We start from the raw sequence: 15,296 nt of genomic DNA on the forward strand, positions 1-15,296 counted from the left end.
GGATTAAGCTAAAAGCAATGGATTTTACTAAAAGAGAAAACAGCAGTCACACAAGTAAATGCGCTGTTACTTGATGAAATAACGACTGAAGTAAAAATAAAATTATTTTACAATAAAATAAAACACAAGTAACAAAAAAACGACTTGCACTGGGACATTTTAGTACCTCTAGTCTGTATCAGCCTAGAAAGTTTATAGGCGCTATTATTCTCTATTAGGTTAGACAATCACAAAAAGTACAAGTGCTGTCTAAAACATTATGAAATTAAATACAAAAAAAATAACCAAATGTGAACCACTGAATAAAAGGACCCAAGTACAAAAAATATACCCAAGTAGAAGAAAAAGTGTTATGATGAAAATATCATTTCATATATGTCATGTCGTATAAAATATACTTGAGTATATGGAACTTAGGATCCACCCCTGCTTTTCAGAAAAGATCTGCATTGCAATTTAAATGAATTTACTTTAATACCTCAGACATAAAACTAGGTGTCATTCATATGTCATTCGGTTTTTATGTAGCTGAAATTAAAACACTTAAATCAACTTAAAAGAACTATGAACAGAATAAGCAAATTCTGATTAGTATCAGCAAAAAACTGAACAACAGATTTTTTCCATCAGGTCCTAATCTGGTAGGTGCTCCGTGTACTGAGAAGTTCTACTGCATAAGTGAAGATGCATGTAAGGACTGTTAGAGCTCATATTTAACATATGTAAATCACACCATCATGAAGCTGTATTTCAGTGGAACAAGCCTATTGACTTGATTTAAGCTTCATGACAGTGTCACTGAAAGTAGGTCTGCATGTTTATGTTTTAAAAAAAAAAACATGCAAACATACTTTTAGTGACACCATCACGAAGCTGTATTTCTAAATAAGTGTCCTGCTCCCCCTTGTGGCCTTAACAAGGAAAACCACAAGACAATGGCACTGAATCTAAAGACTGAAACTCCCAGTGGATAAAGGCTGTTTCTGGCATTCAGCCTAACTTTAAAGGATGTTGACTATTGTGTCACGCTGAATCTGCTGAAGCAGCAGTTCTGCTGGCCACTTCACAGTTACTCATTTTCCTGCTAAGCACTGCATCCTCACGGACACTTCCTATTTGTTCATTGGTATCATGACCTCAGGCTGATCTCCGAGGGGTCAGCTTTCGAAAGGATTTAAAGCGAATTGTTCACATGACAGAACCAGCATTGAGTTAAATGTAGATTATGTGTTTGGAAAAATGTGATCTTTTTAAAAAAGATGGAGGGGGGCATACAGTACTGTGAAAAAGACAGAGACCTTCATTTCCAGTCAACATAGCTTTTAAGTAAGTTCTTCATTTTCAGGAGATATTTCTGAGGAGATTAGATATGAAGTAATCTACTTGCAGGGGAAAGGGGACAGTCAAAGGAGACCAAGTGAAAACTGGATTTCCGAAACTGCTTAAGCTCTAAATATTAAAATGGGACCCCCAACAACTGTGCAAGACCTAGTACACCACCATAACAGTCACCATCAAACAAACAGCAAAACAAAAGAAAGGAGAAAATCAAGCTGTTTCAGATCTGAAAAAGTCCACAGGCGTGTCTATCCATCCTTCCACTGTGAGAAGACAACTCAGTACTATGGGTCTAAAAGGATATGTAGGTATCAGGAAGGTGCAATTGAGAAAAGGAAGGAGAAACAGAAGAATTTACAAATCAGAGCTCAGGCCTCCACATTACTGATTGTGTTTGGGTTCCTTGGATCATGAAAAGCAGAAATTGCAGCCAACGTCTAAGACTGAGCTTTGGAAGTGTGAAAGATTTCCCTGCGGATTTCATTGAAAAACTCAAAGCAAGACTCTCAATGAAAGAATACAAGGAAAGAATGGATGGAAGCTGGAACAAAGGCAAAAGGTGGACACATTAAATACTTAGTTACATTTAAGCAAACTTCAACTAGTCCAAAACGCCGCAGCCAGGGCCCTCACTAAAACTAGAAAATTTGATCATATCAGTTCAGTGCTATCATCACTTCATTGGCTGCCTGTTAAATTCTGTATTGATTATAAAATTCTTTTATTGACGTATAAAGCCCTACATGGGCTCGCTCCTGAGTACCTGCAAGACCTTATTTCCCATTACGAGTCATCACGACTACTCAGATCCCAGAGTGCTGGCTTATTAATAGTTCCTAGAATCCATAAGGCTGCAGCTAGGGGAGGAGCTTTTTCTTATAAAGCCCCCAAACCCTGGAATGTTCTTCCAGAAAATGTTCGGGACTCAGACACAGTCTCAGTCTCAGTCTTTAAAACTAGGCTGAAAACTCACTTGTTCAGTGTAGCTTTTGTTAGGTAATGTTCCCCCTTAGATAAAGGCAGCAGATCCAGGGGTCCATGGACAGAGGGAATTATAGTAAACTGAGACGCTGGTGCTGTCGTCCCGCTGCTCGCACATGGTCACTCAGGTTTGTGGACGGTGGAGCGGAGGGATGCCAAACTGTTTCAGAGTGCTCTCGTGTCTGTGTGTCCTTCTGGTTCTCTCCTTTTAGTTAAGCTGTCATAGTCAGATCTGCTGGAGTCGTTAGCCACACTCTGGAAATGTTTACATCCCCTGTTTTACGTACAAACAAACAGAATAAAACTAATTCCCTCTCCCTGCCCTTTTCTCCCCGAGTATACAAACGCCCACATGTCCGGCCGGACACTGAAGGATCACTGACTGTCGAGCCCTCCTGCTACCCACTTCAGACCAGCTGCGCACGCCCCAGCTACCACCACCTACCTTGGACTAGCTGCCCACCCTACACTGATGTTTTCATAGACTCCTAGCTATTACTACTACCAATACTACTGCTATTGATATTAGTAGTATAATCACTTGTAGGTAGTTTGACTAGAGGAGGATGGGTCCCCCCTGGTGAGCCTGGTTCCTCCCAAGGTTTCTTCCTCAGTTCTGAGGGAGTTTTTCCTTGCCACTGTTGCCCCTGGCTTGCCCACTGGGGGGGGTTACATTCTTGTTAAAACTTTGTCTTTTCTGGAATTCTGTTGAAGCTGCTTTGTGACAACATCCATTGTAAAAAGCGCTATACAAATAAATTTGATGTGCTTTGATAAATACTGACAAAACTGATATATTTAGTTATTGAGGGCTCTGTGTAACTTAATCCTGCAGTTTCTTGCTTGAGGAAACACCATATATGATTTGATTAAATACAAATGAAAATAAATGCAGTAAAACCAATGTATAGTTTTCAAAAAAGGAGCTGATATCTTGTGAGCTAGTCACACGTCTTCTAGACATTCAGGTTCCAGATGTCACGTGGATGCCTCTGGCCATCATATGGATTTCCTTTACCAGCACATCTGATTTAACTTCATGAAGTATTGATTAGCCAAAGCAATTATTGGACAAATGCAGTAAATATTGAGTTGTCACAAGTCAAGTTTTAGAAATGGTTAAACCAACACTGACATACATAAAACCACCACTGATTCCATTAGTTTTAATGTTTTTCTGAGCAAATCATCACTTGCGACCATGTTGAATAGTGTTTTAAATCATTCTTTCAGGTGCTGAAAGATTTTGGACAGTACTGTGATTGAGTTGATTGAGTTGTCCTTTTGGCCAATTTGACTGGAAAATAAATGAACGAATGAGACTTTTGCAGAAAACTGTATATGCAATAAAAGCTGTATTCACCAAACACAATGCACAACAAAGTCAGAGTCAACAGGTACAGATGAACATAAGTTTAATCAAGATTAAATATATGCTCAAGGAGACTGACTCGTCCTCAAACTCATACAGATCATACAGGTCAAATCAATACAAAATGCCGAGCTTCTTCATGTCCTCATGGTATGGAATTTACACCAATTTTACACTTGCAAATGGGGGAAAATGTAAAAGATTTATCACACCATCATCTTATTACCAAAACCTTCATTTTATCCTCAAGCCCACTATTATATGTCACTTGATTTGTAACAGTGATTTAACATTGCCAACAACTGAGAAGGTCAATACAGAAAAACAAAATAGGGAGATAATGAATTTTAGCCCAATTAACAAATGTTCTCAAACCAATGCATCGTTTCTTTAGGTCGCTTTTGGGCCATTCAAGTTCTCTTGATCTCTGTTCTGTGGTGTACTGTGCACATGTGCACATTATCACATCTGCACAAGTATATATATCTTCTATGTAAATCTGTACATAAATGCATTTATGTAAATTTGCTCATGTGGGTGAGCTGAAACCACTCAAGGAACACCGCCCGGCTTCACATAGGCTTACACAAACACACAGAATTATTGTGATAAAACAACCTTGTTATAGAAATGCCATCAAACATCCAGTGAGAGATGGTTTATAGTGTATGTTGAGTGATGAAAAAGCATTCTTTCAACACCATAAAGAAAATCCAACAGAAACCGAGCACAATTCTTGAATTCACAGCAGTGCTCACTGTAATGGTCTTCAAAGCTGCAAACACCAATAAATAAAACAGAAACAGTCAAAGCGCTCACAAGTTCAAATTTTGATTTTGGTAATTAGTCTGATTCCATCTGGCAGCCACAGAAATGTGAAAGAAAAACAGCAAAACTGTTAGCTTTTAATAAAGTTACTGAAAGTGTTTGTGTGACAATGATAAAATCATGAAATTAATACATCTGTTTTTATGTGGCCTTCTATAACTACATACATAAAAATGTAACAGTGATAGACTGAAAAAAAGGCAAGAAGAGTCTGAACAGCTAGTTATGCCACAATAAAGTCAATACTGCCAACTGATGACAAAAAGAACGCATTGAAGAAAAAAAAAGAAATAAGGAAAGTGATATTTCAGATGAGAGACAACAAACTCTTTAAAAAGCCAATATGTGAATGGTTGGGAAACGAGTTACATGTAATATGACAGACACATCAAGGGCCCTACTCTATCAGGGAGATTAATAAATATTTAATAAATGCTTTACACACAATCCAACCACTTTAGCAAACGTTGCAAAACATGAATCTCTCTCTTCAAGGCCTCCACCAGTTTAGTCCAGATACATGTCATCCCCCAATCTTCCAACAGTAGAAAAAACATATCTTATTATTACACTTTTTTCCACCAGTGGGCCCCAAGCGGCATGTGCTGCTTTACTCCTGAACTGTATGCTGACTGGTGAAGCACTTGTACACTATTAGCTGATATTCTCAGTGGTGACCTAAATTAGGTAGTCCTCTAGGAGCAAGGCATGTTATACTGCTTTTCCACTAGTACCTGAAACCAGAAGCATGTTCAGGTTCACAAAGGATGGTCACAGGACATAAGCGATGGATGTTAGCTAAATATTGCCAACACAGGTTGCACCATCCCTGCAGATATACCCTATATGGAGGCATCATAGCACACTAACAGCATATCAGCAATAGAACAGCCAAACAGGAAGCAAAAAACACATTAGGGAATGATGAAGTTTGAGATTAGCTGCCTTATCAAATTATTATTTCATTCTAAAGTAAAACTTGTGGCAGATACAGGAGTTGTTTTCATTGTAGTGTGTGACTAAGCAACAATTATCAATTATCATCTGTTAATTCTTTTTATTTTGCTTTTTTTTTTAGGTTTTCAGCAATATAACCTATAAATTGCAATTAATACATATGAATACAAAGCTAGAGACGACTAACACTGAAAATCTGTCACCATTAGACGGTCAGCATGCCTAAACAAGAAAAAAAAGAAAAACAGAGAGAAAAACACAAAGTACACAGCTTCAGTATCAACAGTTTCAAAGGTCAAATTAGAGATGTGCATTTGGAGTAATTTTGCTCAGAGTATCCATAAAAGATCATAAACAGATATCTGTTAGGTTAAACTTGGGGAAAGAAAGAAAAAAGGGCTGCAGGGTTGTATTTTCACCTTTTTAAGTGCCAGCACTGGCCTTGGGCAACAGGCAGAGGAACATACTTGAAAACAAGTTGTTATTCAAAAGAAGCCAACGAAAACTGCTAGGTTTTCATGTTGGATGAGTATTAAATTACTGGCAATGTTACCATGAACAATTAACAGGGAACTCGAGTACCTGTGCACATCCCTAACTCAAATTAAATGTCCACAAAGTCAATTCAGTCTCACTGAAGGAATTCCTCTAAAGCACGGTTATACAACACAATATCATGCTTAATACAGTCTCACACATCTTCAGGAGAAAGAAGTCTGTTGGTAACAAAAACTCACAGGTTTCAGGCAGTGGTGGAAAAGCAGCATTTTGTTATTCTCGGCACAACCCTCCCCTTGTGTAGCATGCTTTAGTCACACATCCTAGTCACAAGTTACATGACAAGTAAACCTGTCCAAACAGGATACATAGCTTTGTAAGTGGCCAAAGCACCTCTTTGGATGACATTAGAAAATGGAGGCTGAGGATAAGTCACAATGGGTGCTGAAGACAATACCATCAATAAGCACAAAATCCTAGAGAATGCCTTTCAGAGTGCAAAACAGAGGTGGCAAGTATTCATCAGAGCCCAACCCTCCTAAAGTCGAACAGCATGAGACGCACTCCACTCACATACCAACACACTCACACGTACACACATACTCCTGCTCCACAGTCTTGACTCCAGGCTTATCTGGTGTAGTAGACTCTGTAATAGACACTCTTGGACCGCCAGAGCGAGTAAGAGTTGTCAAACTTCAGCAGGTAGACGCCACGGCCAGGATACTGGTGACTTCCAGCATAAACCTCTTCATGACAGTCCCGCCGGTACACCGGCACAATCTCATCCACCTGCGGCTTCCCTGCCTCCTTTTTGGCCTTCTCCTCCTCACTCTGCGGCTCTGCTGAGAGGTGAACCAGCTCAATTAATACAGCGTTAAGTAAAATTAATAAGCAAAAATAAATACAGATTTAGGTGGATACCAAAGACTATGGGTATATAAATTTCTTGTTAGACATTTATTTTAAATGATTCTAAAATTGAACTGAATTATGATGAAATTTCATTTTTCATGATGCACCGAGTCATATCCTAAAGAATCATAATTGAATCAAATCATTGTGAGTTCAGAGATTTATACACCTTCCAAAGACAAAGATTTTACACATTTTTCATGCCAGTTCCCTTACCTTCTTCATCCTCATCTTCGTCACTAGACTCACTGACATGAACACTAACTGAGGCATTGGTTGAGTCTGTCCATTCAAAGAAGACACCAAAGCCAATGTCATAGTAATCTGTGGCAAACTCCCAGAAGAGGTAAGAGCCTTCCTCATGGGTTGGAACCCTCACAGTGACCACTTCCCCTCGTCCCACTGTGATCACCGAATCCACATCCTGGCGTATCTTCTCCTTAAAATCCTTAATCTGAGGTCTGGTCCACATAGAGGGTGCTGCTATCACCGGAGAGGAGTCTAGCAAGCAGGAAAATAGAGAAAAGTGTTATGAGGATGAGGGTGGAAAAAAGTCCCAACTTGTGGCATGACATAAGCACATGTGCATCTAAAGATTATAAAAAAATACTGTAAGAATTGCATGAAAAGCACTTTCAAGCATATGTGAGAAAGCAAAGTCTTCCTTTCTTACAGAACTCACCTGTGGGGCCATTCTCAGTGACCTCCTCAGCAGGCTCCAGGTCTGGCTCTCTCTCTATGCTGTCAGTGGAGGATTCTGCCTGGCCATTCACTGTAGGGGCCTCCTCACCAGTGGAGGGTGCTGAAGTCTCACTGGCTTCTAATGTTGAAAGCACTACAGAATCCTCCTGCTGCTTCTGCAAGGCCGCCTAAGGAAATACAGCAGGTAGCCATCAAAGCTCCACTTATGAACTGTTAAAACAATCTGCAATTATCCTCATGTTCTGTGGCAGAAAACATGGTCAACATTACACAAACTATACAGGAAACTATGCTATAACAATTGTGCTACACCATAAAATGAAAGAGAAGGGTCGTACCTGCTGCTGTGCCAGCTGCACCTGGTAGAGCTGTTGCATGTACTGTTGGTAGTGCTGCTCCTGAAGCTGTCTGATGAGGACCAGCTGTTGCTCAGGACTGTCCGGGTACTGCTGTGCAGCATACTGCTGGAACTGCACAGCGGTCTGTGCATTCAGAGCAGCCATAATCTGCTGCCTGTGGCGGAGATCGAGGAAAACAGTGAATGCTTATGAACTGGTGACCGCGTGACCGAAGAAATGAGTTGCTATCATGGAGTATCTACCTTTAACACTTACAGTATTCACTGAACTGCTTTAACGGTACAGCACATTTAATGTAATTTAATACCATTTTCAATACCAAATCAGTCAAGTTTTATCAGCATCACTGTACCAATAAGCATTCTTATTTCAGAATCTAGGCTGATGATTTCCTAAATTACGTTCTACATGCACGTTATAAGCATTCTATACATACACCCAGCACCTCAGGCTCATTTCTGGTTCTAGCCACACCCAGGCTATAATTTCAAAGAAGGCACCTTTTTTCAAGGCCAAGTTATAGATATTAGTATTACTATTGAAAACTGACCTATACCAAGCCCTACTAACAAGTCAGTCAGACAGGTGTTAAGCTATTTTACACTGATTTTAAAACATTTTAAAATATTGTTTAAATATACATGACCAGCCAAATATTTGGACACACCTAACTGAATATACAATTTTCATAAAATGTAAAAGGTGGATCCTCATGAAACTGCTTGAGAGAATATCAACAGCATTCCCACAGGCCAAAGAGAGCTAATTTCCAAAATTACATTTGATTTCCTCAATTTGACATCTGCGTCACTATACAATAGACGTTGTCACTTACTTTTGCTGTTCCACACGGAGTCTCTCCTCCTCAGCCTGCCTCCTTTCCTCCTCTTCTCTCCTCAGTCTCTCCTCCTCCTCCCATCTGCGCCTCTCCTCCTCTTGACGCTGCCGCTCCCGCTCCTCTTCCTCTTTACGTCGCCGCTCCTCTTCTTCCCTCCTGACATATGCACATTTACACTCATCAGACAGGCAGCACAAATTTCAGAACTCAACACAATAAAACACTGTGCTAAAAATACAGCGTGCAATTCATTTTTCTTCTATATTAATTATTTTGTCAGATTGTACACTGCCACATTTCTCTTGCTGACAGGCTTAACAAGATATTTGTAAGATGACAGGAAGCACTGCAGAATTCTATATCATCCACATCCTTTGGAGCGTGAAAGAACACAGACGTATAAACAAGCAAACAAGTCCTTAAGGAAGTACATTTAACTTTCATGCAAATGAGGTCTAAAGAAATTTACAGCAATTGTTACAGTTTAAGTAAAGCAGAACAGCAATTACAGTACTTTGGCTACAGCTACAAGACTACAACTACAATTTAAACCAGTATTAAACTTATTGGTTATTGGTATTGATTTGTGGTGTTTGTAACTGTGCTGATGACAAAGTAAGCACTCCAAAGAAAAAGACAATGACACTGGACTAAATCCAATTAAACAGGACTAATTGTGTCCTTTTTTTCTCATAAAACAAACGTGATTAGTGTTCTTTTAAGTACATATGACATACATGATATGCTGAAAACAGCTAATTGTGACATGATTTATCATGATAACTGAATATTATCATATTGCCCAGCCCTAGTCAGGGTAAGTTTCATATGGGGAGGAGGGGTAATTTTACCACAGGACATCTGTACCATTTATGACTGAAATCATATAGGATAAAAAATCTCGGTATAAAATACAACAAAAAGTTCCATATGCAATACGCTCATCTGCTCACAAGTAGAAAGCATACTTTAATCTAATTTACTTTAAATAATACTGTAATTTCATTTCTCTTAAACATCTACCTAGCAGTCGAAAGTGAACGCAATGTCATTAGCATTATTATTATTTATTTTCTTTGGCTTTTACAAATAACAATAACTACCACAAAAAAATTCTGCTATTTTACATGCTTTAAATGTTCTAAGTCATACTCCTGAGGAAGGTCAATACATATTGACTTTATTTTTGCCACAAAGAAAATGAGAGAAACTCCTTTTCTATTGGAGATGACGGAACATTTAACAACATTGTGATTTACACAGTGCTAAAATAACCTGAGTTTATTTCTACAGTTTCTACAAAACTACTCGCAGGTTGGATTCAGACAGGACTAAAAGGGAAGTTTCAGGGCAAAGAGCAAAAGCACTGGACAACAGGGTATACTACACATGCTAAGTCAAATCAAATCAAATCATATCAATTTTATTTGTATAGCTCTTTTTACAACTGATTTTGCCACAAAGCCGTTTCACAGAATTCCAGTAAAGACAAAGTTTTAACATGAAATGTAAAACCCCCATGTGAGAAAGCCAGTGGTGACAGTGGCAAGAAAAAAGTGTGAGGAACCCACTTTTGGGAGGAACCAAGGCTCACAAAGGGGGGACCTAGCCTCCTCTGGTCAAAGTGACTTTAATGAACAACAAGCACATGCCAGATACAAAGAACACACATTAAAGGATATTTGTGAAGGCCTCACCTCTTCCTCTCTTGCTCCTCCTTTTCAATCTTGTGTGATGCAACGAAAGGTGCAAATAAATTACAGCATTTATTTAACAGCTTAACAAACTCTACCATGGCCTCATCCTTCTCCATATTTCCCAATGATGCCCATTCTTTCCTGCAATGCGGACAAGAGAAAACCAGAATGAGCAGTTTTCACAGTACAGACAACATGTGATACTGGCCATAGCTGCAAATACGTTTTACAAAGTAAAAAAGAAAAATGAGAAATTAAAAATGCAAACGTGAGACAAAGAGTACTAAATCATTCTCTGGAAATGAAATGAACAAAATACAAAGGACTCTTTAAATTCACTTGCCCAAATACAACATATAATCATTAGAGATAATAACAAGCTGAAAGTGAATCCCATAATGAACCTACCTGCGATCATTTCCCAACACATCAAAGAATCCCACCTCAGGGGAAGCATCTGGGTTGTAAGGTCCTAGGAGGACCTGCTTATGTAGGGCCACCAGACGCAGCTTCTCCTCATATGTAGGGTGGAAGGCCTTGCCATCTTTTTCTATGGCCAAACAAACAATAGCATCTCTTTCACTGAAATGCACTTGGAATCTATTTACTGTAAAGAGAGTAATATTTTCAGGGGTATTATGAGTAAATACCTACATCACACAAACTACGTAACTATTAAACGCAGGGTTATTAAAGTTCATATTTACTGGATTTTTTTTTATTTTATAAAGCTGCGGGACGCTCCACTGATCTTTGAGGTCTTGGCGGTTTCTGTTTCAGTATGTACATCTAATCAGTAAATAAACATCTAAAATCTTATTTAAAAACTGGAAAAGCAGGTAATCAATGTAGTCATTAACAACAGCTCATGAGTAAAAGTGTAACAGAGATAAAATACAAATGATACAATACAATGAGATGCAACTAACAGGGCATAGTAGTCTTTAGAGTGATATTTTCTGGTTTAAAGACCAGGAAAACACCTTTCTAATGACTCAGCTTAAAGGTTGGAGGAACTTCTGTGAAACTACAAGCATGCTGAGGAAGGACTTTTGGGGCGGGCTGTTTAAAACCATTTCCCCCCCCACTGAAGGAATGCAGAAGCAATGCAGGCAGGTGAGACTTTGGCTAGGAAGTCAAATATGATGCCTGTATTTACTAAACTCTCCAGTGGCTATGCTAGCAGTCAGAATTTCCTTATAATTATGGGGAGGGATTCCTGAATAGCTGTATAATGTACATAGATGTGGGCAATGTAGCAACAACATAATATTTTACTTTTAAAAATCTTCATGATATACAATATTTCATGACATTTATTTTTTTCTCAGAGATCTGATCAGTTGGCTAAATTAAAAAAAATAATAATACCAAAGACTTTGAATGCAATGATTTGAATTCGGTATATGGCATTCTGCGATGAACTTAATCCAGAACTATGTTCGATCTTTTTATAACAAAACATGCAGATGATCTGTGTTGTGGATGATACCCACAATGTGTACAGGAACTGATTCAAAGTACAAACATCTGCGCTGTCAGAACCAGAGGTATGCAACATAGACTTCATGCACACAATAAGGCGTTTAGTAACCCAGATGATCAGGAAGATGTTTAATAATAACCCAGCTGATCAGGAGGCCCCAGTCAGTCCATAATTTGGCACCAACATGCCGGTTCTAGCATTAAGTGGTTCTGATGGCTTGGTTCAGACGTGATGGCAGCTAAAATAGAGCAGTAATGTGGACTGACTGGAGGTTTGAGATTCGGTTATGTAACCCTGGTTTATTACCGCAGCGGTGAAAGCCACATTGGTGTTTGTAGCCCCTGTCAGTCCCATCTCTCTGTTGGCCCACCAAGCCCACGCGGCCACATGATCACTGACACATGACCTGTAGCACAAGCACCGCCAGCTCAGCTTCCAACCATCACTGTCAGCTAGCTAGCTAGCTAGCTTCTAGACTCGCCCTCAAAACACTGTACCTATCAGAGCCTGACATACAGTACAGTGACCTGTCAGATATGCCCAAAATACTGCACTCAACTTCAGTCAGAAAACCCGAAAACCAGCTAACTTGACCAGCTAATGAAAACAACGAAGAGCTGTAGCGTTAAGAGGTTAGAGAGCAAGCTAAGCTAACGCTGCCAGCGAAGCCCTCTAAAGGTACACAGTGACACTGGCTGACACTTTTACCACTCAGATTGAAGTTTGTTTCGGAGAGGTACAGCTCAGTAAGTGTTTCCCGTACCTTTGAAAAATCTGAGCGCCAGGCCGTAGAGCTCCACCAGGGGAAAGCCCCAGACCTTCTCCACCGAGCTGTGCCCGCTCTCGCCCCGCTCCTCCTCTCCCGCGGCCTCGCCGGCCGACTCTCCGTCTGCCCCGGGACCCGAGGGCTCCAGCTGCTCTTGTTCTGCCTCGGAGTCGGGACTCAGCGTCAAGCCGTCGATGGAAACTTCGAGACGGCTTGAGTTAGCGCTGGTGAGGTCGCCGCTCTGAACCTCAGTCGCCATCCTGCAGACACGGCAGCGGGAGCAGCCACGTACTTACTTCCGTTCACTCAGCAGGAATCTCGCTTCTTCTGCTGAGAGATGGTGAACTGAGAGCGGGGTGCAAATACCGCCGCCTACCGGCAGAACTGCGCTGCAGCTTCAGGGGAAAGAAATGCACTTATTAACGAATACACTAAACAGACTAAAGCTTCCTGAAAAGAGACTCTCCAGAGACAGGAAAACTTAGTCCAAGGTTGCACAGGCCTGCTCTTCCATTTATTCTGAAATCAAGGTTTTTAAAGGGAAACTTCGACCACCACACGGTGGTGTGGTGGGTAGCGCTGTCGCCTCACAGCAAGGAGGGCCTGGGTTCGATTCCCCGGCCGGGCAACTGAGGTCCTCTCTGTGTGGAGTTTGCATGTTCTCCCCGTGTCTGCGTGGGTTTCCTCCAGGTTCTCCGGTTTCCTCCCACAGTCCAAAGACATGCCGTCAGGCCAATTGGACATGTTACATTGCCCCTAGGTGTGAATGTGTGAGTGACTGTCTGTGTCTGTCTGCCCTGTGATGGACTGGCGACCTGTCCAGGGTTTATCCTGCCTCTCGCCCGAAGACTGCTGGGATAGGCTCCAGCACCCCCCGCGACCCTGACGGAGAAGCGGTTTAGAAAATGGATGGAAATTCATTCGGAGTGGTGTAATGTGAAACGCGCCATTTTAAAGAAACTTAATTGCTGAGTGAGAATTGATCCAGATTCACTGTGATGAGAACGTTTTAAAACTAAAACTCAGCTCGGAATAAATCCATATACAGGTGTACACAATGGTGGCGGCGCACATGAACAGCATTTAGCAAGCGCCAGGAGCCGTTGAGCAGTAAACTGAACCAACTATGGGGAAGATGGTTGGATAATGTTTAATATCCTGTGGAGATCACATCCCTTTGCCAAGCACCACAGAAAATGATTGATCCAGGCTATCAAAATGGAGGATTGAGGTTCGAGTGGTCCTAGGCTAGAGCGATAAGTTAGAGGGTGCTCTAAGGCGTGGCTGTGGCAATAACAGCTGGTCAATAAAGCACCACAACTTGTGAAAAAACTGTGTCTCTTAATAGCGATGAACGCTACACTGTCATCACCACAGTAAAGAAATTTAACCTAATTTCCCAATTTAAAGGGCCCATATGGTGAAAAACCTAGTTGTGCTCTCTTTCTAATGTATGTTCTTTAACAAAAGGAATTTAGTGTAGTATATAAAGTAATGTGTATTGTGCTGACACGAAAACAACACAATTACATCTGCGGGGTCAAGTCAGCTTGTTTAGACTACTCATATATACAGAGTTTTAGGAATGGTGGCAAAGGCAAAGGCTCAGGCCAATGATGGGCTGTATGAGAGGCTGGACAGTAAAGAAGGAGTATATGACTTGTATCGTTTGGCTAAACAGAGAGATAGAGCTGGAAAGGATGTACAGCAGGTTAGGCTGATAAAGGATAGAGAGGGAAATGTACTAGTGAGTGAACAGAGAGTGATAAGTAGATGGAAGGAGTACTTTGAAGAACTAATGAATGAGGAAAACGAGAGAGAGAGGAGGACAATGGGGGGAGAGATAGTGGATCAGGAAGTGCAGAGAATTGGTAAGGTGGAAGTGAGGGCAGCTTTAAAAAGCATGAAGAATGGAAAGGCAGTTGATCCAGATGACATACCTGTGGAGGTATGGAGATGTTTAGGAGAGAAGGCAGTGGACTTTTTAACCAGGTTGTTTAACAAAATCCTGGAGAGTAAGAGGATGCCTGATGAGTGGAGAAGCAGTGTACTGGTCCCCATTTTTAAGAACAAGAGTGATGTGCAGAACTGCAGTAACTACAGAGGTATAAAGTTGATGAGCCACACCATGAAGGTATGGGAAAGAGTTGTTGAAGCAAGGCTAAGGCGAGAGGTTCAGATCAGTGAGCAGCAGTTTGGTTTCATGCCCAGAAAGAGTAACACAGATGCAATTTTTGCATTGAGAGTGTTGGTAGAGAAGTACAGAGAAGGTCAGAAGGAGCTACATTGTGTCTTTGTGGATCTAGAGAAGGCATATGATAGGGTGCCAAGAGAGGAACTGTGGTACTGTATGAGGAAGTCAGGTGTAGCTGAAAAGTATGTTAGGGTGGTGCAGGACATGTATTAGGATAGTGAGACAGTGGTGAGGTGTGCAGTTGGAGTGACAAATGGTTTCAAGGTGAAGGTAGGGTTACATCAGGGATCAGCTTTGAGCCCCTTCTTGTTTGCAATGGTGATGGAAAGGTTGACAGATGAGGTCAGGCAGGAGGCTCCATGGAC

The 15,296-nt window shown here is 40.8% G+C and overlaps 1 protein-coding gene across 2 annotated transcripts; it reads right to left on the reverse strand.

Annotated features, from left to right (window-relative positions):
* Positions 1-3,709: 3,709 nt before the first annotated feature.
* On the reverse strand, positions 3,710-13,062 carry acbd3 (acyl-Coenzyme A binding domain containing 3). Of its 2 annotated transcripts, none has more exons than XM_017682635.2 (8): positions 12,735-13,062; positions 10,894-11,035; positions 10,486-10,626; positions 8,786-8,944; positions 7,930-8,104; positions 7,572-7,758; positions 7,106-7,390; positions 3,710-6,816 (listed from the first exon to the last, which is right to left on the reverse strand). In XM_017682635.2, exons 1-8 carry the CDS (start codon positions 12,994-12,996, stop codon positions 6,605-6,607), a joined length of 1,563 nt encoding a protein of 520 aa, XP_017538124.1. In that variant the 5' UTR covers positions 12,997-13,062; the 3' UTR covers positions 3,710-6,604. The 2 variants fall into 2 exon arrangements, with proteins under 2 accessions (XP_017538124.1, XP_017538114.1); XM_017682625.2 differs by having other exon boundaries at positions 3,710-6,819.
* Between the last annotated feature and the right edge of the window lie 2,234 nt (positions 13,063-15,296).

The sequence above is a fragment of the Pygocentrus nattereri genome, chromosome 4 (assembly GCF_015220715.1).
Source record: "Pygocentrus nattereri isolate fPygNat1 chromosome 4, fPygNat1.pri, whole genome shotgun sequence".
NCBI lineage: Eukaryota > Metazoa > Chordata > Actinopteri > Characiformes > Serrasalmidae > Pygocentrus > Pygocentrus nattereri.

Excerpts from the sequence above, each read along its gene's own strand:
- acbd3 (XM_017682625.2), bottom strand. The coding sequence starts at position 12,996 with ATGGCGACTGAGGTTCAGAGCGGCGACCTCACCAGCGCTAACTCAAGC. Across the intron at positions 8,105-8,785 it reads CTCCGTGTGGAACAGCAAAA|GCAGCAGATTATGGCTGCTC; the intron begins GTAAGTGACAAC and ends TCTCCGCCACAG. Across the intron at positions 6,820-7,105 it reads CGAAGATGAGGATGAAGAAG|CAGAGCCGCAGAGTGAGGAG; the intron begins GTAAGGGAACTG and ends TTCACCTCTCAG.